We start from the raw sequence: 23,310 nt of genomic DNA, 5'->3' as shown, positions 1-23,310 counted from the left end.
CACCCCCCGCAGCCTCTAGTGGGATCTGGCCCCGCCGGGCACTGGCACAGCGCAGTCACCTCGGACCGTGAGGAACGCGGAGGTCACCATATCCCCAGCCAGGAAGGTCACCCGGCAGCTGTCTTGCGGCTGCAAGTTTTTGAGCAGCAGCAGGTGGCGCAGGCCGTTCTCGAAGTAGACCACCTCGGCGTTCTCCGAGGTACGCACGGGTTCGTCGTCCAGCAGCCAGGTGTGGGCAGCCACCTCAGGCTGAGACAGCTGGCACTCGAACAGCGCCTCGCCGCCCTCCAGCGCCTCCACGTTCTCCAGCCCCCGCACCACCGTGTTCTTGGCTGCCGGAAGAGGGAGGCTCAGACCATGCCTGCGCTTCCAGGATCCCCACATCCCTTGGGAGTGTCCTGAAAACTACAAAAAGTCAAACAAAATGCCCCCTCCCCAGAAGCTATGTGGAGGGAGGCACTCAGTGTCCAGGGTGGAGCCACCATGCCTGCCTCTGTAGTCACCCAGGCCCCCCCCCACCATGCCCTGCCCACTTTGGCACTGGGTTCCTGACCTCACAGGTGAGAAACCTCACAGGTGTTCACGAGACTAGAAACTCGCCAACTGCAAAACTGGGCTTAAACACAGCCATGAGGCTCAGAGCCATGTTTTACCTGCCATGGCCCCACTGCAGCTTCAGTGTCTGGAAACATCCCCCTTTCTCTGCACCCCCAAAAAGAGCTACTAGACCTGCTGTCTAGCCCCTAGGATGCCATGCTCAGACTCACAACAACCAGAGACCTCCTCCCTAATCCACTGCCCTCCGCTCTCCCCTCCCTTTCTAATTCTCTTGTGGGTTCACGTGTAGGAGTCTCGAATTTGGCCACACATTCTTCATGGAAGCCACAAGTGCAGCAGCTGTGCATGCCCTGCCTACCCACAGCTCAGCTCCTGGTGCAGCGAGCTTGCCACCTATGTGGCCTGTTCCCACCTGTCCAAGCCACCTGTGTCCCAGCGCCACCAGACACTGCCTGCCATTCCACTATCACTGCACAGCCAAAGCTGTGCCAAAGCTGCCCCGGGCCTGGGGCTGCCCACCAGGCGGCCTCACCTTGCACTTGCAGCAGGGCCACTACACGGGTGCCTGCAGCCTCACAAGAATAGATGCCACTGTCACAGGGCAAGGCCGGCCTGAAGGTCAGCCTGGCCACGTTCCAGTCCTGCTCTATGATGACACGGTGCCCATCCGTGCGCACCTCCCGCTCGTCCATCTTCCATGTGGCCTGCACGGGCCGTGAGTACTGGCAGAGGAGCTCAGCCGAGCTACCCTCCTCCACGGCCAAATCCTGCATGGCACTGACCACCTCCACCACGGGATCTGTCGGCCAACATGCCGGACACATATCAGTCCCTGGAGCTGAGCCACCGCAGCCATCCCACCCTCTGCTGTCAGCATTAGAGGCTTCAGCGGCAGCAAGTGCACAGCTGTGGCAGGAAATGGCAGAGCAGTGACCGCCTGGCACACAGCCCAGGGAAGGGGGCCCACCACAACAGCCCAGGGCTATCCACTGCAGACACACCTCACCCCCACCCATGGGAGACAGCACTGTCGGGCTTGGTATCTTTCCAGGGGGACCCCTCCTGGTCCCCTTTGCCTCTACCTCCCTCTGGCCCTGGGCACACTGCCCCAACAGGGACACAAACCCTCCAAAGTCCCCCCACCCCATGCCCTCTGGCCCTGGCTCAGAAGCCAGAGCCCCAGCCCAGCTCGCCCCTTCTGCAAGGACTCTGCCATCTTTCTTGGGGTCTCTGTCCCATCTCCACTGTACAAATCCTGCTCCACAAATGGTTGTTTGCCCCGGGACCCAGGTGAACCTTCCACATTTTCTTTGAGGACACACAGGGGGCAAAGCCACCATGTAAGTCACTGGGAGGGGACTCCCATATGGCCAGCTCTTTCCCAGAAGGGCATAAACCCAGCCTAAGCCCACAGCGGAGGAAGCAGGTGACAGCAGGGGTAGACTCGGCAGGGGCTGCTTTTGGCTACACAAGGGACTGGGTTTCATGGCTCGGCACGTGCGGCCAGCAAGGTGATAGCCAGTAGGGCATGGGTTGGTGTCCAGCTACACCGCTCCCTAAGCCCAGACTTCTCATCCACCCTCCATGCCCACCTATGCCACTGTAGGCAGACAGCATGCATAGAGTGGTGCCTACTCTGTGGCCCTGGGGGCCAATCCCTAATCCCAGGAGCCCGCAGGAAGCATACCAAAGTGCCAGCATGGCAGGGGTTGCCATCGGCCAATACCTTTCATCAACAACTTAGCCGTGGAGACCAGGGGCCCTGCGCGGAAGGTGACAGTGCCGGAGTCGGCCACCCCCAGGCCTGAGAGCGTGAGGGAGTGAAAGATCCCGTCTCGCACAGTGATGGCACTCTGGGGGCCATCCTGTAGCAGGGTCCCATCCAGCCACCAGCAGGCCTCCGGCCCACCCGCGTGAGACACCTCACAGGAGAACGTGGCCACCTCCCCCGCGAAGACATCCACATTCTGCAAGCCACGTACCAGGCACGGTGCTGCCTCTGCACAAGAGGGTAAGAAGGAGGGCGAGGCTGGGACACCTGGGAATCCACAGGACCGGGCCACTTTAGGGTTCACTGGTGTGGGGGTGTGGCACAAGAATAGATTGTGTCTCTGCTCCTAAAGCCCTCAGAAGTTCCCAAGTGTTCATAATGTACTCCTTTGACTACACCTGAGTTTATGCTAATGAGGTGGCTCAGGTAGGGGTCCTGGACAACATCAGAATGGACCTCTAGAAAGGCCAAGTGTTTAGAGGGTTGGAACTTTCCTACCCTCCCACCTCTAGGAAAGGGAGAGGGGAACAGAGATTATGCTCTATAAAAGCTCTTGAATGAGATTTGATGAGTTCCCAGGTTGATGAAGACACGGAGGTGCTAGGAGCATGGCACACCCAGAAAAGACATGGAAGGTCTATGCCCACCCCCACCCCCATCCTTTGCCCTTCAAATCTTTTCCACATGGCTATTCCTGAGCTGTATCCTTTATAATAGCTGCTCAATACAAGTGTTTCTATGAATTCTGGGAGCCGTCCTAGCAAGTTAATCAAACTCAAGGAGGAGAAGTGGGAACCCCATTTCATAGCTGTTTAGTCAGAAGTGTGGGTGGCGTGGGACTTCCCACTTGCATCTGAAGTGGGGCAGTCTTGTGGGACTGAGCCCTTAATCTATGAAATCTGACTCTCACTCCAAGTAGAAAGTATCAGAATTGAAGTGTAGACAGCCAGTTGCTGTCTGCTAGAGAATCGCTTAGTGTATGGCCCCCACACATCTGGTCACAGAGTGTTCTGTGCTATGAGAGTATAATAGGAGAAAAACAGTGAGTGTGTTGTTCTGTAGAATTGGCGTCAGAAGTGGGACTTGGCCAGGCACAGTAGCTCATGTCTGCAATCCCAGCACTTTGGGAGGTCAAGGTGGGAGGACTGTTTGAGCCCAGGAGTTCAAGACTAGCCTGGGAAACATAGTGAGACCCCATGGAGGCATGTGCCTGTAATCCCAGCTACTCACCAAGTTGAGGTGGGAGGATTGCTTGGGCCCAGGGGGGTTAAGGCTACACTAAACTATGTTCACATGACTGCATTCCAGCCTGGGCAACAGGAGACCCTGTCCCCTCACCCCCACCAAAAGTGGGACTTGCTAGAACAGCCTTGGGGCTAGTAACTGGTACTGGGGCCACCCTGGGGTCTGCCAGAGCAGGTATCACCCAGACCAGGAGAGTGACCTAGGATTATGGAATAGAAATCCACCCAGGCAAGCTGGCCCACCCTGATCACAAAGGGAGACACAGAGGCCACCCAGAGTGAGCCCGTGGAGAGTGGTTCAGCCTTAGCTCATAGACCTGCACCCCCACACACCCCTTCAGAACATGCCTGGTTTCACCAACAGGAGGCTGATGACAGGCACACATGCCCTTTTCAGAAGGCAGAATGGACAAGCTCCAAGCCCCATGGCTGGGGTTTTCTGGCATTTGGTGCTTTATCTGACCCAATGTGGATTGGGTAGGAGAAGCCACAGGGCCTCCTACTGTGAGCAGATGGGAGTTGGCCTCAGAAAGTGAGTTCCCTGTCCCTGGGGGTGTGGAAGCAGATGCTTCTCCCATCCCAAGAGGGCATTTTGTCCAGATGTCCTCCAAGGCCCCTTCAGCCCAGAATTCCAGGGCCCTTATGTGGAGTGGCAACTGCTCCCTGCCTGATCACACAGCAGGGCCCAAACTCAAGGAGCTGCCCAGACATGTTTGTGGTCACTGCCTGGCCTGTGCCTTCCACACTCTCCTCCTCCCTCCCATCCACCTCTCAGATGGAAACTCAGGGTGGTCATGGCAGATAGGAGAACTTGCCCAGGCTACTGCTGCCCACACAGTTGAACTCCACACCACACAGGCAAGGGAGGAAGACAGAACCAAAGGCTTATTCCACCACCTGCTGCCTGAAATTGGGCAACGGAGATGTCGCCCTCCATCCTTGCTTGCCCCTGAGTAACTTCCCGAGACTATCCTGTGAGCCTCCTCACAAAGAGAGAGAAACTGCAGTTGGCAAAGCCCAGACAAGAGACTTCCATCCCATGGGGTGAGGAAGTGTGGGTGGGGAGAACTTACAGAGATACTAGCCACCCACCAGGACAACACCAGGCAAATCAGCCCCTGTGCCCACCCAAGCAGGCCCTCCGCTGGAAGCCTCTCCATGCTCTTCCTCATGTGTACCACTGACACCCCACCACCAGCTCTAGGTCTTCCCTTGACTGTCTTCCCCAAGTGCACATCTGACCACCTCCTCATCTTGCCCCACCAACTCTTCATTCTTGTCTCCAGCAAGTTCCCAAGCTCTTCCACCACGCCACCTAAAACCTACCTAGGTCTGAGATGGGCACCCATTTACACACCTGTGCCAGGGCCCTCACCACAAGGTCACAGCCAGATGTCTGTGAGTCAGCTCACCCAGGCTGAGAATACCTCACCTAGAGAGGGGCCAAAGCACAGCCCAGCTCCATGCTGCTCCATACAGTTGCCCACTCTGATGAACATACCAGGCCCCTGCTATCCTGCCCCTGCTCAGGACACCTGGGAAACTTCCTGTCTTCATCATTCAATTTGAGGGTACTGGCATCTGGAACCTTTCCCAAACCCACAGGTGACAGAACTGACTGCATCTGTCTCCTTTTAAAGACTTGGGAGTGGTAGGTGGCACCTAGGATGAAGGACACTCTATCTCCATGTCCAACTCCTCCAACAGATTGGGGATCCCCTGAAGGCAGACTGCATCTGGCCCATCATGAGGTTCAGGACTTGCTAAAGGGTAGGAGCTTAGAGGGTATATTCTATGGTGAATGAATGGATAGCAGGTGGATTGTGAATGTATGATGGGTGGTGGATAGATGGTGGATGAATGGAAAGACAGCTGAATAGTGGATGAGTGAGTGATGAATACATGAGTGGATGGGGAAAGGGTAGATGGATGGTAGACAGGTGAATGGATGGATGGATGGGTGGATGGTAGATGAATGGAAGGATGGGTGAATGGATAGTGGATGGATAGATGGATAGTAAATGGACGGATAGCAGATGGATCAGTGGGTGGGTGGATGGATGGTGGGTGTGTGAATGGATAATGAAGAGACGAATGGAGGATGTATAAATGATGTATGGATGGTGAATGGGCAGATGGATGGATGAATGGAGGAACAGCGGGATGGATAGATGAATAGTAAATGGATGGATGGTGGATGGGTGGATGGTGAATGGATGGACGGTGGATGGTGAATGGATGGATGGTAGCTGTATGGATGATAAATGGATGAATGGATGGATTATGAATGGACTGATGGACAGATGATAGAAGGATGGATGACAGATGAATGGACAGATGATGGATGGATGGTGGATAGCAGATGGATGGAAGGTGGATAGGTAAATGGATAAATGGATGAACAGATGGATGATGAGTACACAGATGGGACTTATTTGAGACCTAAAGGCAGGACAGTAGGGGAAGAACACTCAAGGACAAGCACTCAGGGAGGACCAGCTCTGGGGGCAAAGTATGACCCAGGCTGAAGGTTCCTAAAATCTTGTTTGCATGCTTGCCCAAATCCATACACTTGTCATAGGCATGCTTTTGTATCTGCACCTTTGAGCCTGTCAGGCATGCAGATGTGTGTAAACATAGATGCGCTGGCATGTGTGTGCATCCGTATTATAGGAGTAGGCTTTCGGAGGATGGAAGTCAGGAAGGTCCTGCCTCCACCGTAGGGCCCAAGCCTATGGCAGCTGGGCCCCCATCTCCCTCCCGCAGGTGGCATTAATCCTGGACAGGGACCCCCAACACACCCTGGAATTTCTCAAGACTACCTTCACCAGCCTACTCGCCAGTGACCTCTCTGGTCCTTGGCTTCAGTGGCCAGGGGTTGGAAAATTGCCAGCCCCAAGACAAGATCACTGTAGGAAGTCTTGGGTTTCTGCCCCCTGCCCGCTGACAGCTGCCAATGGGTAGGACATTCTGGTGCCCAGGAAGCTGGGCATCTGCAGGCAGAGTGACCGGTGTGGAAAGGGGCTGCCCACCTGTGACTTTCAGCTGGGCCTCAGAGCTACACGTGCCCACGTGGAAACTGACAGTTCCAGCATCTTCAAGGGTCACCTAGGAAGCAGGGAGAGGCATGCTTGGCCCTGAGAGCCCCCATCCCGACCAGAAGGAGCCCAGCCAGTTTGCCAGACCTCAATGACAGGGGGTCATCACTTCCCCAACACAACCCCCTGGTGGAAGACCTTCCTGAATGGAGTTGGAAGCATTCCTGTCCTGGTACACTCAGGTCCGGGAAGCCTCACCTTGTGCAGGGTAAGCAGGTGGAGTGTGCCCTGCTCCACAGCGATGTCATTCATCTCGTTGACCTGCAGGGGCACCCCTCCTAAAGCCCAGCAGGCTTCCTGGCCTGAAGCTCTGGATAGCCGGCACTGGAAGCTGGCATCCTGGCCCTCACTGAGCTGTACGTCCTGCAGGGGCTCCAGGATGGTCACCTCAGGAGCTAGACACAGGGGAGGCATGGGTATCAGGCTCAGCGTCTGGGGTGTCAGCCTCAGCGTCTGAGGTGCCCCCTCAATCAGCACGGTCTCATCGTCCTGGGAGTCCATCCCTGGGTATCCTCCCCCACGCACAAAGACATGCACATGGGGGCCTGTTGTCAGCTCCCCACTCCAGTTGCAGGCAGAGTCTGCTCTAATGGACAGTGGATGGGTGAATGGAACAATGGAGGAATGAATGGATGGATAATGGGTGGATGGATGGATGGCTGATCAATGGATAAATAGATGGATTGTGGATGGATCGATGGATAATGGATGGATGATGGATGTATGGATAGTGAATGGGTGGATGGATGGGTGAATGGATAAATGGATGAATGAAAGGATGGATGATGGGTGGGTAAATGGGACTAGTGTCAGAACTAGAGGAGATGGTGCAGATGACTGAGGGCTGGGAGTGGGCTATGGTTTGCAGTGGCCCCGCCACGAGGGCCAAGACGCAAACTCCAACACTGTGTCAGCCTATTGGAAGCCCACAACCACCTGCCTCACCAGCCTGACTCAGCCCACTCTCCTCTGATATCCTGGGGCCACCCTGAAATGTCAGCTCACAGGTCCACCTCCCTGCCAGGCCCCAGCCTCCAAAGGCAGAAACCTTTGCTGTCTGGCTCCGTACCCAGCAGGGCCCAGACATTCTAACCCCGTGCAGTCACTGGTGGGGCCTGCCTGTGGCTACCTCTGATGGTGAGCTGGGCGGAGGAAGCATGGTTGCCCAAATGGAAGGAGACAGTGCCAGCATCCTCAGGTGTCACACCCTTCAGTCGCAGTGTGTGGATGCGGCCATCCCGCACAGTCACTTCTGTCACCTCATTGCTTTGCAGTGGCAGGCCTTGTAGGCACCACTGCATGCCTGTGGCTCCAGCCCTGGACACCTCGCAGCTGAACTCAACATCCTCATTGGCCGCCACCTCTGCATCAACCAGCCCCCGTACAATGGTCACCTCAGGCTCTGAGGGGTGGGGCGAGATGGTTCCCTTTACCAGCCAGGTAAAAGAGCCTAGGCCAAGCTCCCATGCCTCCTCCTCCAGGAAGCCTTCCTAGGCACCCTCACACTCTTCTGCCATGGCCCATCTGTCCCACATGGCTTTTGTTTCCTGATGTGCTCACAAGCACAGATCCCGCCATGACACTGAGCTCTTTGGGGACAGAACCTGGGCTGGAAGTGTGGGCCAAGAGGGCAGTTGTGTCTGAGGAATGGGAAGGGGTTGTGGGACACCCGACTGCCTGTCAACTCCCACAACGCAGCCAGCCCCACCCTGGCTAGCACAGCAGGGAGGCAAGGCTTGCAGGAGAAATAGGTGGGGGCTCAGCAGCGCACCCTCACACTGGCCTCAGGGGTGGGCTTGAGGGGCTGCAGCCTGTTTCCTTGCTGCCCAGGTTCTCTCAGAGAGCCCTGACAGGGACACTGGGAGGTGCGGGGGTGAGGAGGAAGACAGCGTGAGAGCAGGGGACTCAGGTGCACCCAGAAGGCAACGATAAGTGGGTGGGATGGCAGGGAAGGGCTCACCCTCTCCTCTGGGAGGCCCCACAGCTCACCTGTGACCCTGAGGGAGGCAGTGGTTTTCTGGCTGCCTGTCACGCAGGCATACTCGCCCGTGTCCTTGGCCTCCAGTTGGTGGATCAGCAGCTCCCGCATGGCCCCCTGGCTCCGCATTTCGTACTTGGGGCCTGCATGCAGCTCCACACCCTCCTTGAGCCATTGCACCGTGCTCTGCATCGCTCAGCTGACCAGCACAGCCGGGCTATGCACGCTGTCTCCCTGCTCCAGGCTCTGCAGGGCCGGGTCTTGAAACTTGGCCGGGAGCTGCGGGGGATGCAGGAAGGGAGCTTAACACCCTTGGCCTCTGAACCAAGATGAGGGGCTGTGGGAGGGCAGGGGCCTGTGAGCAGGCTCACCACGGAGGCAGAAGGGCTGGCCATGCGTGTGTGTGGACCGTGTCGCACGGTAGTCACCCCGCATCCTCCTGGCTCGCACTCGCTACAGCAGCTTCCGCAGGCTGCACCATCCTGCACCATCCTGGTAACTTGCACAAGGAAGAGGCTGGCAGGGAGCGCTTGCGAACACTCCACCGCTTGCACCTGCCCGGCTCAGCTCACAGCGTAAGTGTGCTGTGCCTCCCTCATCCACCTCCTGGGGCTGCAGCTCTTGGAGGAACCGCACAGGGGCAGCTGCAGGGAAGGGAGCAGGGCGTGAGGGCAGGTCCCTGAGGAGCTATAAGGGGGAACGAACAAGTGTGATACGGTGCAAAGTGGGGAGGGGGAACCGCACCAGAGCAGCTTCCAGGAAGGAGGCAGGCCCAAAGCACTGGAACTGCGCTATATTCTGGGCCAGGCCAGCCTGGGTTCCCACCTGTGACAGTGAGGGTGGCACTGGTGGCCTGGGAGCCACAGGTGCAAGTGTATTCTCCAGTGTCTTCACGTCGTAGGCCCCATAACACCAGCTCCGCAGTGCAGCCCTGAAGCCGTGGCTCCCGGCGTCCATTGGCCTGCAGCTGCAGGCCACCCTTGCTCCAGACCACTGTAGCAGTGGGCTCAGACAGCTCACACTGCAGGGTGGCTATGGAGCCCTCCTCTGCCTGCAGATTCTGCAGCGGCTCCCGGAACACTGGCTGTGGGGCTGCAAGGGGCAGGGGGCAGGGTCAGCTCCAGATCTATACCAGGCATCGCTCTCCAGGCTGGCAGATGAGGGCCTGGGCTCCTCCCAGCTCCCTGGCCTGGCTCCACAGGCGGTGCTGCCTCAGATGGTACCACCAGTCTGTGATTCAGGAGTGAGGAGGCAGCGTGGTGGGAAAGCAGGGAAGGGCTAGATCTACCCAGGGCTTAGGAGGCTGTCCTCTCACCCAGGACCCCACTCCCAACCCCCGCAGAGCCACACCCCCCAGAGCTCAGGGCAAGGATGTGTACTTCAGAACCCAAGGTGAGGCCCTGCACCCCATACCCAAGGGCAGAGCTGAGTCCCCCAGATCCCAGGGCGAGGCCAGGGCCCAGGGCTATAGGTTCCACCTCCCCTCCGTGGGCACCCAAATCCCAGGGCAAGGATGTGTATTCAGACTCCAGAGTGAGGCCATGTCTTCCAGACCCCGGGACAGGTCCATGTCCCCCAGACTCCAGGGCAGGGACCGGGTTCCCTTAGACACTCAGGTGTCATGGGGGCTGTTTGCCCCACAAGGCTACACTGAGAACCAGGGCCAGCCTGCAGGGCCCAGGTCTCTAGGTCCTGCCTCCCTTTCCTGGGCACCAAAGGCCTCCCTCCGAGAAGGACATGAGACCCTGTGGCTAAAAGACTTCAGGTCTCAAATGAAGGATGGCAGAAAGTTGGATTGATTAGGTAGTGATGGGAGGCAGGGGGAGAGAGACAAGGTGGGAATTCCTTCCCTACAACCATGACTGGTACACAAGGTCACATGGCTGAAGCTCAGTATAGATACCAGGGCACGGGATAACGTTGGAACCCATGAGCAGAGGGGACAGAGGAAACAGCAGGAGGAAGTGGAAAGGAGCATCCACAAGGAGAAGGTGTGCTGTCCCTGGGACTGCACATGGAGGAAAGCACACACCCACATCAGTCCATGTGGCCACATGTGGTCATTACCCTTGACAATGAGAGTGGCCAACGTCTTCTCCTGCCCACATACACACGAGTACTCCCCAGTGTCTGCCACGGACAGGCCATGAATCTGCAGCTCACATCTGGTCCCGTCCTGCCTCAGGCTATATCTGTCCCCATCTCTGAGGGTTTCAGGTCCCTTCCTCCACTCAACAGGGGCCGCCTTGCTCAGCTCACATTGCAGCATAGCTGTGGCCCCTTCTGTGGCCTCTTCATTCTTCAGACCCTTTGTGAACTTGGCAGGCAAGGCTGGGGAGGTCAGAAGATAAGGACACAATCATGCCTCTGAGCCCACAGAAGAGACAGGACATGGATGACAGAAAAGACACAGAAACCAAATGGACACGAGCCACATCGGGATGTGCTGAGCACAGGCTGTGCACTGTGGCTTCCCTCAGTCCAGGCTGTACAACACATGACCATGGCCCCTTCTGTGGCCTCCTCACGCCTAGGTCTTTGTACTACTCTGGCACATACAGAGCTGGAGACAGACACACATGAAAATCAGATCATCTGGAGCACTTTGGTGGACACAATATGAGAGAATGGAGGACAAGACATAGAACCCAACAGGGCAACATGACTGAACCCATGCTGGTACACAGGTGGGAGCTGGCTGGAGATGCTGTTTTCCCCTGGTTTCTGCAACAGCCCAGGAGGCTGGAAGGGATTCTGTGGAATTATGGGAACAGGATGACATGAACACAGGGAGACGACATGGAGAGGAGACGGAGAACATGAAATCAGTACTGGCACACCAGAACATGGCTTTGCTTGGCCACATGTGATCTTTACCCCTGATGGTGAGTGTGGCTGAGGTCCTCTCCTGCCCACAAATGCACGAGTACTCCCCAGCATCTGCCGCAGCCAGGCCATGAATCTGCAGCTCACACCTGGTCCCATCCTGCCTCAGGCTGTGTCTGTCTCCATCTCGGAGGGTTTCAGGTCCCTTCCTCCACTCCACTGGGGCCGCCTTGCTCAGTTCACACTGCAGTGTGGCTGTGGCCCCTTCTCTGGCCTCCTGGTTTGTCATGTTGTCTATGAATCTGGCTGGCAGGGCTGGGAAGGACCAAGCAGTCACTGAGATCATCAGACTATCTGGACAACTCTGTGGACAGGACACAGACACACACAAGGAGCCACACAAACCACCAAAGGACCATGGCAGAATGAGCAAACGAATGTACGGAAGGCAAGAAAGCACCTGGCCCAAGAGGAACAGAGAACATGCAGGGATGGGGATGAACAGGAGGACATCTCCTGATGAAGAGAAGGGGAGGCAGGAGATGCCCAGAGGACCCCAGTTAGAGGACAGACAACTTCAGGGTTCCCACAGGGATGCCACATTTGGAAGTAGAAAGTGGTGACACAGAGTAAGATCCAAAAGCCCGCAAGGTTCCCATGTGACCACACGGGGATCTTTACCCCCTGACAGGTTGAGTATAGCTGAGGTCCTCTTCCTGCCCGGCATACCACCCACCCAAATACCTCTCCAGTATCCCTCCACAGCCAGGCCAACGAATCTGCAGCTCACCACCCCTCGTTCCGTCCTGCCTCAAACTGTATCCTGTTCCCCATCTCTGAGGTCTCAGACCCCTTTCTTGCCACTCCCACAGGGGCCACACTTGCTCAAGCTCACACTGCAGCCGACAGCCCGTGGGCCCTCTTCTGTTGGCCTCGTAGATTTCTCCACATCTTCTTATGAATCTTGCCGGGAGGGCTGGGAAAGGACCAAGCCAGATCCAACTGAGATCATCAGAAACTAGATTGGACTCTGTGGACAGACACAGAACACACAAGGAGGCACCAAACCACCCACAGGGGGGACCCATGGCGAATGAGCCAAATGAATGCTTTACAAGAGGGTTGAGAAAGCACATGACCCAGGGAGTGAACAGGAAACCAGTCCCCCCATCTACTGAGGGTCTCAGAGTCTCAGACCCCTTCTGCCACTCCACAGGGGCCACCTTGCTCAGCTCACACTGCAGCACAGCCGTGGCCCCTTCTGTGGCCTCGTGATTTCTCACATCTTCTATGAATCTGGCCGGGAGGGCTGGGAAGGACCAAGCAGTCACTGAGATCATCAGAATAACTAGATGACTCTGTGGACAGGACACAGACACACACAAGGAGGCACACAAACCACCACAGGACCATGGCAGAATGAGCAAATGAATGTACAGAGGGTGAGAAAGCACATGACCCAGGAGGAACAGAGAACACAGTCCCCATCTCTGAGGGTCTCAGGTCCCTCCTTCCATTCCACAGGGACCACCTTGCTCAGCTAACACTGCAGTGTGACTGTGGCCCCTTCTGAGGCCTCCTTGGTCTTCAGATCTTGTGTGAATTGGGCAGGCAGGGGTACGAAGGGTCACATGGACAGAAGCCATCAAGCCCTCGGGAGGATCTGAGGGACACACCTGAACATCCAGGAAGAAAACAGAAGCAGGAAAGCTGGAGGGACTTGGGATGAGGTGGACCAAAGTGCATCTGACAGTGAGGACTTCCTACATTCTGCCTGTGAGGTGCAGATTGGGTGGGAGATGGGCTCCATCCTGGGTCTCTTCTCAGAGGGCATCTTGTCCTACCTGTGAACTTTCATCATGGGGAAGCAAGACAGGCTCCTCCAACTTGCAACCCACATATGCAATAATGTGATGGACATCTCTCTATGATGACATAGGAGGCACCTTCAGGTCCCAACATCCACTGCTCCCTTGTCATCCCTCACACAAGAGACAGCCTGACCAGACAGGCCTTCCATCCAGCACTGCCCATGCTTAGATCTACCTCAGCTCACTGTACAACATCCCAGCCCACACAATGCCCTGCTACCTCCATCTAACATGCTCCTGGACTGACTCTACGAATCCACATTCCTATATATTACCCTGATTCATATCACCTAGATCATGAAGACACCAGATGTGGCCTCAAACCACACCTCTGAAGCTACAATCTACCATTCTCTCTTGCCTCCTGACTCCAGGCAGGGGGCTCACAAGTTAGCAGAGCAGAGCCTAACCCAATTACATAGCCATAGCCTGCTATGGGTTGTGTTTCTACAGACGTCAAATGTTGAAGTCGTAACTTCCACTATTTCAGAATATGACTGTTTTTGAGATAGGGCCTTCAAAGAGCTGATTAATGCTAAATGGGATCACAAGGGTGGCATCTAATCCAATATAAATGCTGTCCTCATAAGAAAAGGAGATTAGGACACAAACACAGAAGGACCAGTGAAGACACAGAGAAAATGGCTGCCTACAAGCCAAGGAGAGAGGCCTCAGAAGGAGCCAACCCTACTGACACCTGGAACTCAAACCATCTAGCCTCCAGAATGGTGAGGAAATACATTTCTATTATTTATACCACCCAGTCTATGATACTTTCTTTATGGCAACCCAAGCAAACAAATTCAGACTTTGGTACCAGGAGTGGGGTGCCAAAGGAACAAACACCTATAAATGTGGACGGGGCTTTAGAACTTCGTAAAAGGAGGTAGCTGAAAGATATTTCAGGCGCATGTCAAAAAACTGTGTTTGCAGGCAGCAATTGTTGGTGAAAATATGGGTGTCAAAAGTGATTCTGGTCAAGCCTCAGATGACAATGGGAGACATTATTATTAAAAACTGGAGAAAGACTATCATTGTTATACAGTGGCCAAAAACCTGGTCAAATTTTATTCTAGTGTTCTGTGGAAGGTAGGACTTGCAAACAACAAAATTGGATATATTTACCTGAGGAAGTTTCTAAGCAAAGAATTGAAACCATAGCCTGGTTTCTGTCTAATATTAAAATGTGAGAGGAGAGAGATAAATTCAAAAGGATTTGTTAAGCAAAAGGAACCAGAACTTGAAGATACAGAAGAATTTTCAGGCTATACGTACTGTGGAAAACAAAATTGAGAAAGCATTTTTCTGGGAGAGTATCAATGCTGGACAACCATTTGCTAAACAGATCAGGTGTGTGGTTTATGGATCCATTCAGCTCTCTCAGCAGAAGCCAGTAATAAAAATGATGTCATCAAGGAAAGATCTGTGGAAAACTCTTGTCTGGTGGCTTTGACCCACATGGATCACATGAGACAAAGTTTTTTTGAGACCTTTATACCAGAGGAAATGCTGTGCTAGCTTGAATTGATTGGAACAGAGATGGGACAAAATGAACAAAGGATGTCAGACTTCTGAGAATCCACAGGATAGGCCAATAGAGCTACATGGATATAAACATGATATTCTGCAAGAAAAAGCAATAATGACCCCAAAATTGGTTCAGGGGTTGACAGGAATGGCACTATAACCAGGGGGTAGAGGGCACAGGCTCCGGAAGTAAGGCGCTGTCTCCTCCTCAGTTACAGAGAGCCAGACACCTCCACTCAGGGCTGAGTGGGTAGAGTTGCAATCCTATTGGGTCCAGAGGAGAGGGCATTAATCCAAAGCCTTAAAACCTAATGATATTTGTCCTGCTAGGGTTACATCTTGCTTGGGACCCATGACCCACTTCTCCTTTCCAGTTTTTCCCTGATTAAGAATGTCCATCCTATGCCTGTCCCACCATTGTGACTTCAAAGCAAATAACTTGTCTGATTTCTCAGCCTCACAGATGAAGAAAAATTTTGCCTCTGGATGAGTCACACTTTGTCTCCCTCATAGTTGACTCAGATTATATTTAGAGGTGAATTGGAATAGTTGATACTGAAATGGGCTAAGATTTGGGACTGTCAGGAAGAAGTAAACATATTTCGCATGTGAGAAAGGCCATGAATTTTGAGAATCCACATGGTGGAGTGTTATGGTCTGAATTGCACCTCAGAAAAAATGCGTATGCTGAAGTCCTAACCCCCAGTACACTTCAGAATGTCACTGTATTTAAAGACAATCATTGAAAGGTAAAATGAGGTTGTTAGGGTGGTTCCAAATCCAGTATGACTGGTGCTCTTATAAAAAGAGGTTAGGACACACATATGCACACAAAGGGATAACCATATGAAGACACGGGGAGAAGACAGCAGTCTACAAGAAGAGAGGAGTTGACACCTTGATCTTGAGATTTCAGCCCACTTCTGAGAAAATAAATTCTGTTATTTGAGCCATACTGTCTGCAGTGCTTTGTTATGTTAGCCTGAACAGATGAAGACAATACTCCTTTAGAAGCTTGGAATGACCACAAGGATCAATCAAAACACTCTCCAGACTGAAGAGGGGCCTGGCCTAAGCCATCGCTATGTCTGTCAAAGGACATACATTTCCTGACCTTCGTGCCTGGGGCCCAAGAGCTGGTGGACATCCACAGGCCCTTGCAAGATGGCAGGGGCCCCAGATAGCTCTCCTGGACCCTGACACCTGTCTGCTGCTCTCCCTGTCCTGACCCCTGGGGTCTGTATGCCCAGGCCTTAGATTAGGTCATCCAAGTGGGTTCTCAGTGTGCATTTGTGGGACGGAACACACAGATGAGTGACTGAATAAAATGTCAACGACATTGAGAGACACCGGGAGAGCACAGACCATGTGGGTTAAGTTGGGGAAGACAAAAGTCATTCAGGTGGTCACATGTGGTCTTTACCCGTGATGGTGAGCGTGGCCGAGGTCCTCTCCTGCTCACATATGCACGAGTATTCTCCAGCATCTGCTATGACGAGGCCACGAATCTGCAGCTGACACCTGGTCCCATCCTGCTTCAGGCTATATCTGTCCCCATCTTTGAGGGTGTTGGGCCCCTTTCTCCACTCCACGGGGGCCGCCTTTCTTAGCTTACATTGCAGTGTGACTGTAGTCCCTTCTGTGGCCTTCTGACTTCTCATATTCTCTATGAATCTGGCAGGCAGGGCTGAGAAGTACCAAATAGTCACTGATATCATCAGACTGTCTGGAGGATTCTTTGGACAGAATATGGACACCAATAAGGAGCCACACAAACCACCAAAGGACCACAGCAAGATGAGCAATATACAAACAATGAGAAGGCAAATGGTCCAGGAGGCACAGAGAACACAGAGGGACGTGCATGAGCAGGACATCTCCTGATGAGAAGGGGAGGCAGGAGAAACCCAGAGGGCCCCAGTTAGAGGACAGACAATCACAGGGTTTCCACAGAAGCTCTGCCACATTTGAAGGCAGAAGGTGGTGACACAGAGAGGTGTATACACCAAGCCACAAGCCCACATGGCCACAGAGGATCTTTACCCCTGACAGTGAGTGTAGCTGAGGTCCTCTCCTGCCCACACACACATGAGTACACCCCGGTATCTGCCATAGCCAGGCCATGAATCTGCAGCTCACACACAGCCCCTTCTTGTCTTAGGCTGTATTTGTCCCCATCTCTGAGAGCCTTGAGGCCTTTCCTCCACTCCACAGGGGCTGCCTTGCTCAGCTCACATTGCAGTGTGGCTGTGGCCCCTTCCATGGTCTCTTCATTCCTCAGACCCTCTGTGAACTTGGCGGGCAGGGCTGGTGGAGGGATCAGAAAGACATGGACACAATTATACTGAGCACATGAAAAAGACAGGACATGGATGGCACAGAGAAGACACAAACCCCAACTGGACACAGACCACAAGCAGGGTATGCCAAGCACAGGCTGTAGATTCCCTCTGTTCAGCCTGGTAACATCACAGTCATGGCCCCTTTGTGGGCTCCTCAGGTCTCAGAGATAACGTGAATCTGGCATGCAGGGCCAGAGAGAGTCAGAAAACACAGAGAACATTAAACTCCTTGGAAAGTGCTGGTAGACAGGACATGACAAGATGAAAGACAAGACACAATCCAACAGGACAGGGCCCACAGTATCACAGGAGTGGGAATCTGGATGTAGATGAGAGTTTCTTCTGGTTCCTTCAGCAGCCCAGGAAGCTGGAAGGGATAGTGTGGCATGATGTGAAGAGTGTGGCAGTCTGGGGGAGACCATGCAATGGGCAGAGATTGATGGCAGGAAGTGAACAACTGGACATCAGAACGCAGATCTGGACACATGGACTTTACCCCTGATGGTGAGTGTGACCGAGGTCCTCTCTTGTCCACACACGCATGAGTATTCCCCAGCATCTGCCACAGACAGGTCATGGATCTGCAGCTCACACTTCGTCCCATCCTGCTTCAGGCTGTATCTGCCCCCATCTCTGAGGATCTCAGGACCCTTCTTCCATTCCACAGGGGCCACCTTGCTCAGCTCACACTGCAGTGTAGCTGTGGCCCCTTCTGGGGCCTCCTTGGTCTTCAGATCTTGAGTGAATCGTGCAGGCAGGGCTAGGAAGGGTCACATGGACAGAAGCCATCAATTCCTCTGGAGGATCTGAGGGACACAACCTGATTATCCAGGAAGGAAACAGAAGCAGATCTCGAGGATATGGGATAAGGTGGACCAAAGACTGTGCGAGACTGAGGTCTTCCTGTGTTCTGCCTGTGAGGTGCAGATTGACTGGGAGATGGGCTCCATTCTGGATCTATTCTCAAAGGACATCTTGTCCTACCCATGTCCTATCATTACTAGGAAGCAAGACAGGCTCCTCCAACTTCCACATATGCAATAATGTGACGCATCTCCCTCTTCTCTCTCTCCAGTCTCACAGGAGGCACCTCCTTATCCTGACACCTGCTTCCCCATTCTCATACAGGAGATACCCATCCCAGGCAGGGCTTCCATCAAGCACTACTCATGCATGGGCATACCTCGGCTCACTGCCAACCATACCAGCCCACACAAGGACCTGCTGTCTCCACCTCACTGCTCCTGTCCTGACTTTACTGGATACACATTGCCTTGGCTCAATCACCAAAACCCCCAACAGACTCCAGATATGGCTTCTACACCACACCTCTGACCCTTCAACCTGCTGTCCTCTCTTGCTTCCTGACTCTAGGCAGAGTGAGAGCTCACAAAGTACAATGGAGCAAGCCCCACCCTGGTTACCCCCTGTTATGGTCTGACTGTGTCCCCCCAAATTCATATGTTCAAACCTAACCTCTGGAACCTCAGATCGTGACTGTATTAAAGATAGGGCCTTTAAAATGGTAACTAAGGTTAAATGAGGTTGTTAGGGTGTGCCCAAATCCAATATGACTGGCGTCCTTATAAAAAGAGGATATTAGGACACAGAGACACACTGAGGGGTGACCACGTGAAAAAACAGAAGACTGCATCAACAAGCCAAGGAGAGAAGCCTCAGAGGAAGTCAGCCTAGTAACACTTCACCTCAGACTTCTAGTCAGAAATCTAACAGAAATATTGGTACCAGGAGTAGGGTGCCATTGTAACAATTATCTAAAAATGTGGAAGTGGAAATCTAGATTGCTGTGAACAACGTGTTCATGTAAAGATGGACATTAAAAATGCTTCTGGTCAGACCTTAGATGGAAATAAAGAACATGTTATTGGAAAGTGGAGGAAAGGTGATCCTTGTTATTACGTGGCAAAGAACTTGTCCAAATTGTGTTGTTGTGTGTGGAAGGTAGGACTAAGAAACAATAAAATTTTGCATGTTTAATTGAGGAAATTTCTAAGTAAAGTGTTGAAGGTGCAACCTGTTTTCTCTTTGCTGCTTATTGTAAAGTGCAAGAGGAGGGAAACAAATTGAAGAAGGAATTGTAAATAAAAAAGGAACCAATACTTGAAGCTTTGGAAATTTTTCAGCCTAACCACATGGTAAAAAATGAGAAACTGTGTTCTGAAGAGAACATTAAGGGTGTGGCTAGACAACCATTTGCTAAAGCACCAGGTGTGCAATTTATGGATCCAATTAGTCATCTCAACAGAAGCCAGGAATAGAGATCCAGTTATCTGGAAAAGCCTCTTGTCTGATGGTGTGGACCTCCATGAACTGCATGGGAGGCCAACTCAGTTTTTGATAATCTTATACCAGCAGATTGGAGTGAACTGGACTGAGGTGGGATAAAATGAAGGAAGACTATCAGACTTCTGGAATTCACCAGGATGAGCTATTATCACTATATGGCTGCAAACATGTCTTATCCTTCAAAATAAAAGAATGGCCCCAAAGGCATCAGCAGGGCTGTCACTGCCATTAGAGGTCCAGGGATCAGGACCACCTCTTCCCAGAACAGAGGGGGAAGTGGTTGTTACCCAAGGATGACTGGATAAGATATTACCCAGGTCTGACAGATTGGGGACAACACTCTGGTTGGCATGCAGGACTGGAATTAAGTCAAAGAGAATTATTTTTCAGGCTTTAAAAAAAAAAGTAAAGATGGGGTCTCACTGTCACCCAGGCTGGAGTGCAGTACAATTATAGCTCACTGCAGCCTCAAACTCCCAGGCTCAAGTGATCTTCAAGCCTCAGCCTCCCCAGTAACTGGAACCCCAGGTGTGCACCACCACATCTAATCCTTTTTTTTTAGAAAAAGGGTCTTGCTATATTTTCCAGACTGGTCTAGAACACCTGGCCTCAAGTAATTCTCCTGCCTCGGCTACCCAACGTGCTAGGATTATAGACGTGAGCCACTGTACTAAGTTACCAGCCTTAAAATCTAGTGAAATTTGCTCTGCTAGGTTCAGACCTGCATAAGATCCATGACCCATTTTTTCTTTCCAACTTCCTCTCTTTTGAACATGAACGTCTATCCAATGCCTGCACCACCATTGAATTTTTCAAGCACAAAACTTGTCTGGTTTCATGTTTCACAACTGAAGAAGAATTTTGCCTCAGAATGAGTCATACTTCACCTCCCTCATGCTTGAGTTAGATGACATTCAGATGAGATTTTGATTTTGAGTTGATGCTGGAATGGGTTAAGATTACGGGCTGTTAGGAAGGAGTAAATGTATTTTGCATGTTAGAAGGTAATTAATTGTGGGAAGCCAGAGAGCAGAATGTCATGGTTTGAATTGAGTCCCCTCCCCAAATCTGTATGTTGAAATCCTAACCCCTAGTACTTTACAATGTCATGGTATTGAAATAGGATCTTTGACAGGTAATGAGGTTGTTACGGTGGGCCCAAACCTATATGACCAGAGAGTATCTACAAGCCAAGAAAAGAGGCCTAAGGAGAAACCAACTGAATGACTCCTTGATCTTGGAATTTCAGACTCCAGAAGTCTGAGAAAATAAGTATCTGCTGTGAAGTTACCCAGATGTAGTGCTCTGCTGTGTCCACCGAGCAGACAAAGGCAGCAGTCCTTCAGGAGCCTAGCATGACCACAAGAACCACTCAAACACTCTCAGCAGATTTAGTGGAGCCTGGCCTGACCACCTCCTCAGTAAGCCCCCAACCCTACTGTGCATGTCCATCAGCAGAAACACAGGCCCTCACCTCTAGGCCTGGGTCCCCAGAGCCCGCGCACATGTGCGAGACCCAGCAAGATGCCAGTGGCCTCAGACGGTTCTCCTGGACCCTGACGTCTGTCTGTGGAGCTCTCCTTTGGGTCCCTGCCCTATTCACTCTTGAAGTCCATATTCCCAGGCCCTAGATTACGTCATTCAAGTGGGTTCCATGTGCATTTGTGGGATGTATCACACAGGGGAGTGACTGAATGAGTCACTTGAGGCATTGTCTTGAGGCAATGACATCAAGAGGCATTGGGAGAGCACAGAACATATGGGTGAGGCAGGAGGAGACAGGAATCACTCAGGTGGCCACATGTGGTCTTTACCCCTGATGGTGAGCATGGCCGAGGTCCTCTCCTGCCCACATACACACGAATACTCCCCAGTGTCTGCCACGGACAGGCCACGAATCTGCAGCTCACATCTGGTCCCGTCCTGCCTCAGGCTGTATCTGTCCCCATCTCTCAGGGTCTCAGACCCCTTCCTCCACTCCACGGGGTCCGCCTTGCTCAGCTCACACTGCAGCACGGCTGTGGCCCCTTCTCTGGCCTCCTGGTTTTTCACATTTTCTATGAATCTGGCAGGCAGGGCTGGGAAGGACCAAGCAGTCATTGAGATTATCAGACTGTCTGGAGGACTCTGTGGACAAGACATAGACACCCACAAGGAGCCACACAAACCATCAAAGGACCACACGTGAAAGAGCAAACAAACATACACATGGGGAGGAGGCAAATGGCCCCGGAGGAACAGAGAACACACAAGCAGAAGGCTATGAGCATGAGGACACCTCCTGGGTAAGAAAGGAGGCGGGAGATGCCCAGAAGACCCCAGTTAGAGGACAGACAACCATGGGGTTGCCACAGAACCATGCCACATTTGAAGGCAGAAGGTGGTGACACAGAGATGTGGAGACAGTAAGCCATGGTCCACATAGCTACACACGATCTTTACCCCTGACAGTGAGTGTGGCTGAGGTCCTCTCCTGCCCACACACACACGAGTACTCCCCGGCATCCACCACAGCCAGGCCACGGATCTGCAGCTCACACCTGGACCCAACCTGCTTCAGGCTGTGTCTGTCCCCATCTCTGAGGCAGTCATGCCCCTTCCTCCACTCCACCGGGGCCACCTTGCTCAGCTCACACCACAGTATGGCCGTGGCCCCTTCTGTGGCCTCTTCATTCCTCAGACCCTCTATGAACTTGGAAGGCAGGGCTGAGGAGGTCAAAAGACACAGATATAATCACATTCTCTGAGCACATGGAAGAGATAGGAATGACACGGATGGCACAGACAAGACACAGAACCCAACTAGGCACAGGCTGCATGGGGGTGTGCTGAGCATAGGCTGTGGACTGGGACTTCTCTCAGTACAGGCTCTACAGCACATGGCCACGGCCCCTCCTGTGGCCTCCTCACATCTCAGCCTTTATAGGAATCTCTGGCACCCAGACCCAGAGAGGGTCAGAAACACATGAAGAACATCAGGGGACAGAATGTGACAGGATGGAAGACACAGAATCCAATGTAACAATGTTGACAGAGTCCTCAGAGGCACATAGTGGGAGCCGGCTAGAGAGGCTGCTTCCTCCTGCTTCCTACAACAGCCCTGGAGGCTGGAAGAAGCTTGTGCAGTTACACAGGCAGGCACAGACATGGGGAGAGAACGCAGCATGGGCAGAGACAGATGGCGTCAAGTCAACACGTGGACACCACAGCATGGCGCTGCTTGGCCACGTGTGGCCTTTACCCCTGACGGTGAGCATGGCTGAGGTCCTCTCCTTCCCACACGTGCACAGGTACTCCCCAGCGTCCTCTGCCACCAGGCCGCGGATCTGCAGCTCACACCTGGCCCCATCCTGCATCAGGCTATGTCTGTCTCCATCTTGGAGGGTCTCATGCCCCTTCCACCACTCCACAGGGGCCACCTTGCTCAGCTCACACCGCAGCGTGGCCGTTGCCCCTTCTGTGGCCTCTTCATTCCTCAGACCCTCTGTGAACTTGACGGGTAGAGCTGGAGGAGGATCAGAATATATGAACACAATCATGCTCTCTGAGCACATGGAAGATACAAAACATGGATGGCAAAGAGAAGACACAGAACCCATTTGGACACAGGCCACATGCGGGGTGTGCTCAGCACAGGCTGTGGACTGGGGTTTCCCATGCTCCAGCCTGTCAGCACTGTAGCTGTGACTCCTTCCATGGCCTCCTGAGTCCTCACACTTTATGTAACTCTGGCTGCCAGAGCCAGAGTATGTCAGACACACACAAGGACCATGAGAGCCACTGGAGCA

The 23,310-nt window shown here is 53.1% G+C and overlaps 1 protein-coding gene across 1 annotated transcript in view; it reads right to left on the bottom strand.

Annotated features, from left to right (window-relative positions):
* The window catches only part of OBSCN (obscurin, cytoskeletal calmodulin and titin-interacting RhoGEF), a 178,955-nt gene that overhangs the window by 63,765 nt on the left and 91,880 nt on the right, over nt 1-23,310 (bottom strand). Inside the window, 22 exon segments of the mRNA XM_017883818.1 lie at nt 60-332; nt 6,606-6,681; nt 6,870-7,066; nt 7,801-8,073; nt 8,661-8,827; nt 8,829-8,851; nt 8,853-8,928; nt 9,021-9,118; nt 9,120-9,140; nt 9,142-9,293; nt 9,475-9,741; nt 10,717-10,980; nt 11,527-11,790; nt 12,157-12,247; nt 12,249-12,311; nt 12,651-12,784; nt 16,297-16,560; nt 16,917-17,180; nt 17,712-17,975; nt 21,337-21,600; nt 21,965-22,228; nt 22,764-23,027. Of these exon segments, the coding sequence (XP_017739307.1) occupies nt 60-332; nt 6,606-6,681; nt 6,870-7,066; nt 7,801-8,073; nt 8,661-8,827; nt 8,829-8,851; nt 8,853-8,928; nt 9,021-9,118; nt 9,120-9,140; nt 9,142-9,293; nt 9,475-9,741; nt 10,717-10,980; nt 11,527-11,790; nt 12,157-12,247; nt 12,249-12,311; nt 12,651-12,784; nt 16,297-16,560; nt 16,917-17,180; nt 17,712-17,975; nt 21,337-21,600; nt 21,965-22,228; nt 22,764-23,027 (4,023 nt within the window).

Source organism: Rhinopithecus bieti, unplaced genomic scaffold (assembly GCF_001698545.2).
Source record: "Rhinopithecus bieti isolate Rb0 unplaced genomic scaffold, ASM169854v2 scaffold_14404, whole genome shotgun sequence".
In the NCBI taxonomy this organism is placed as follows: Eukaryota; Metazoa; Chordata; class Mammalia; order Primates; family Cercopithecidae; genus Rhinopithecus; species Rhinopithecus bieti.
This window is presented reverse-complemented; position numbering and strand designations above follow the sequence as displayed.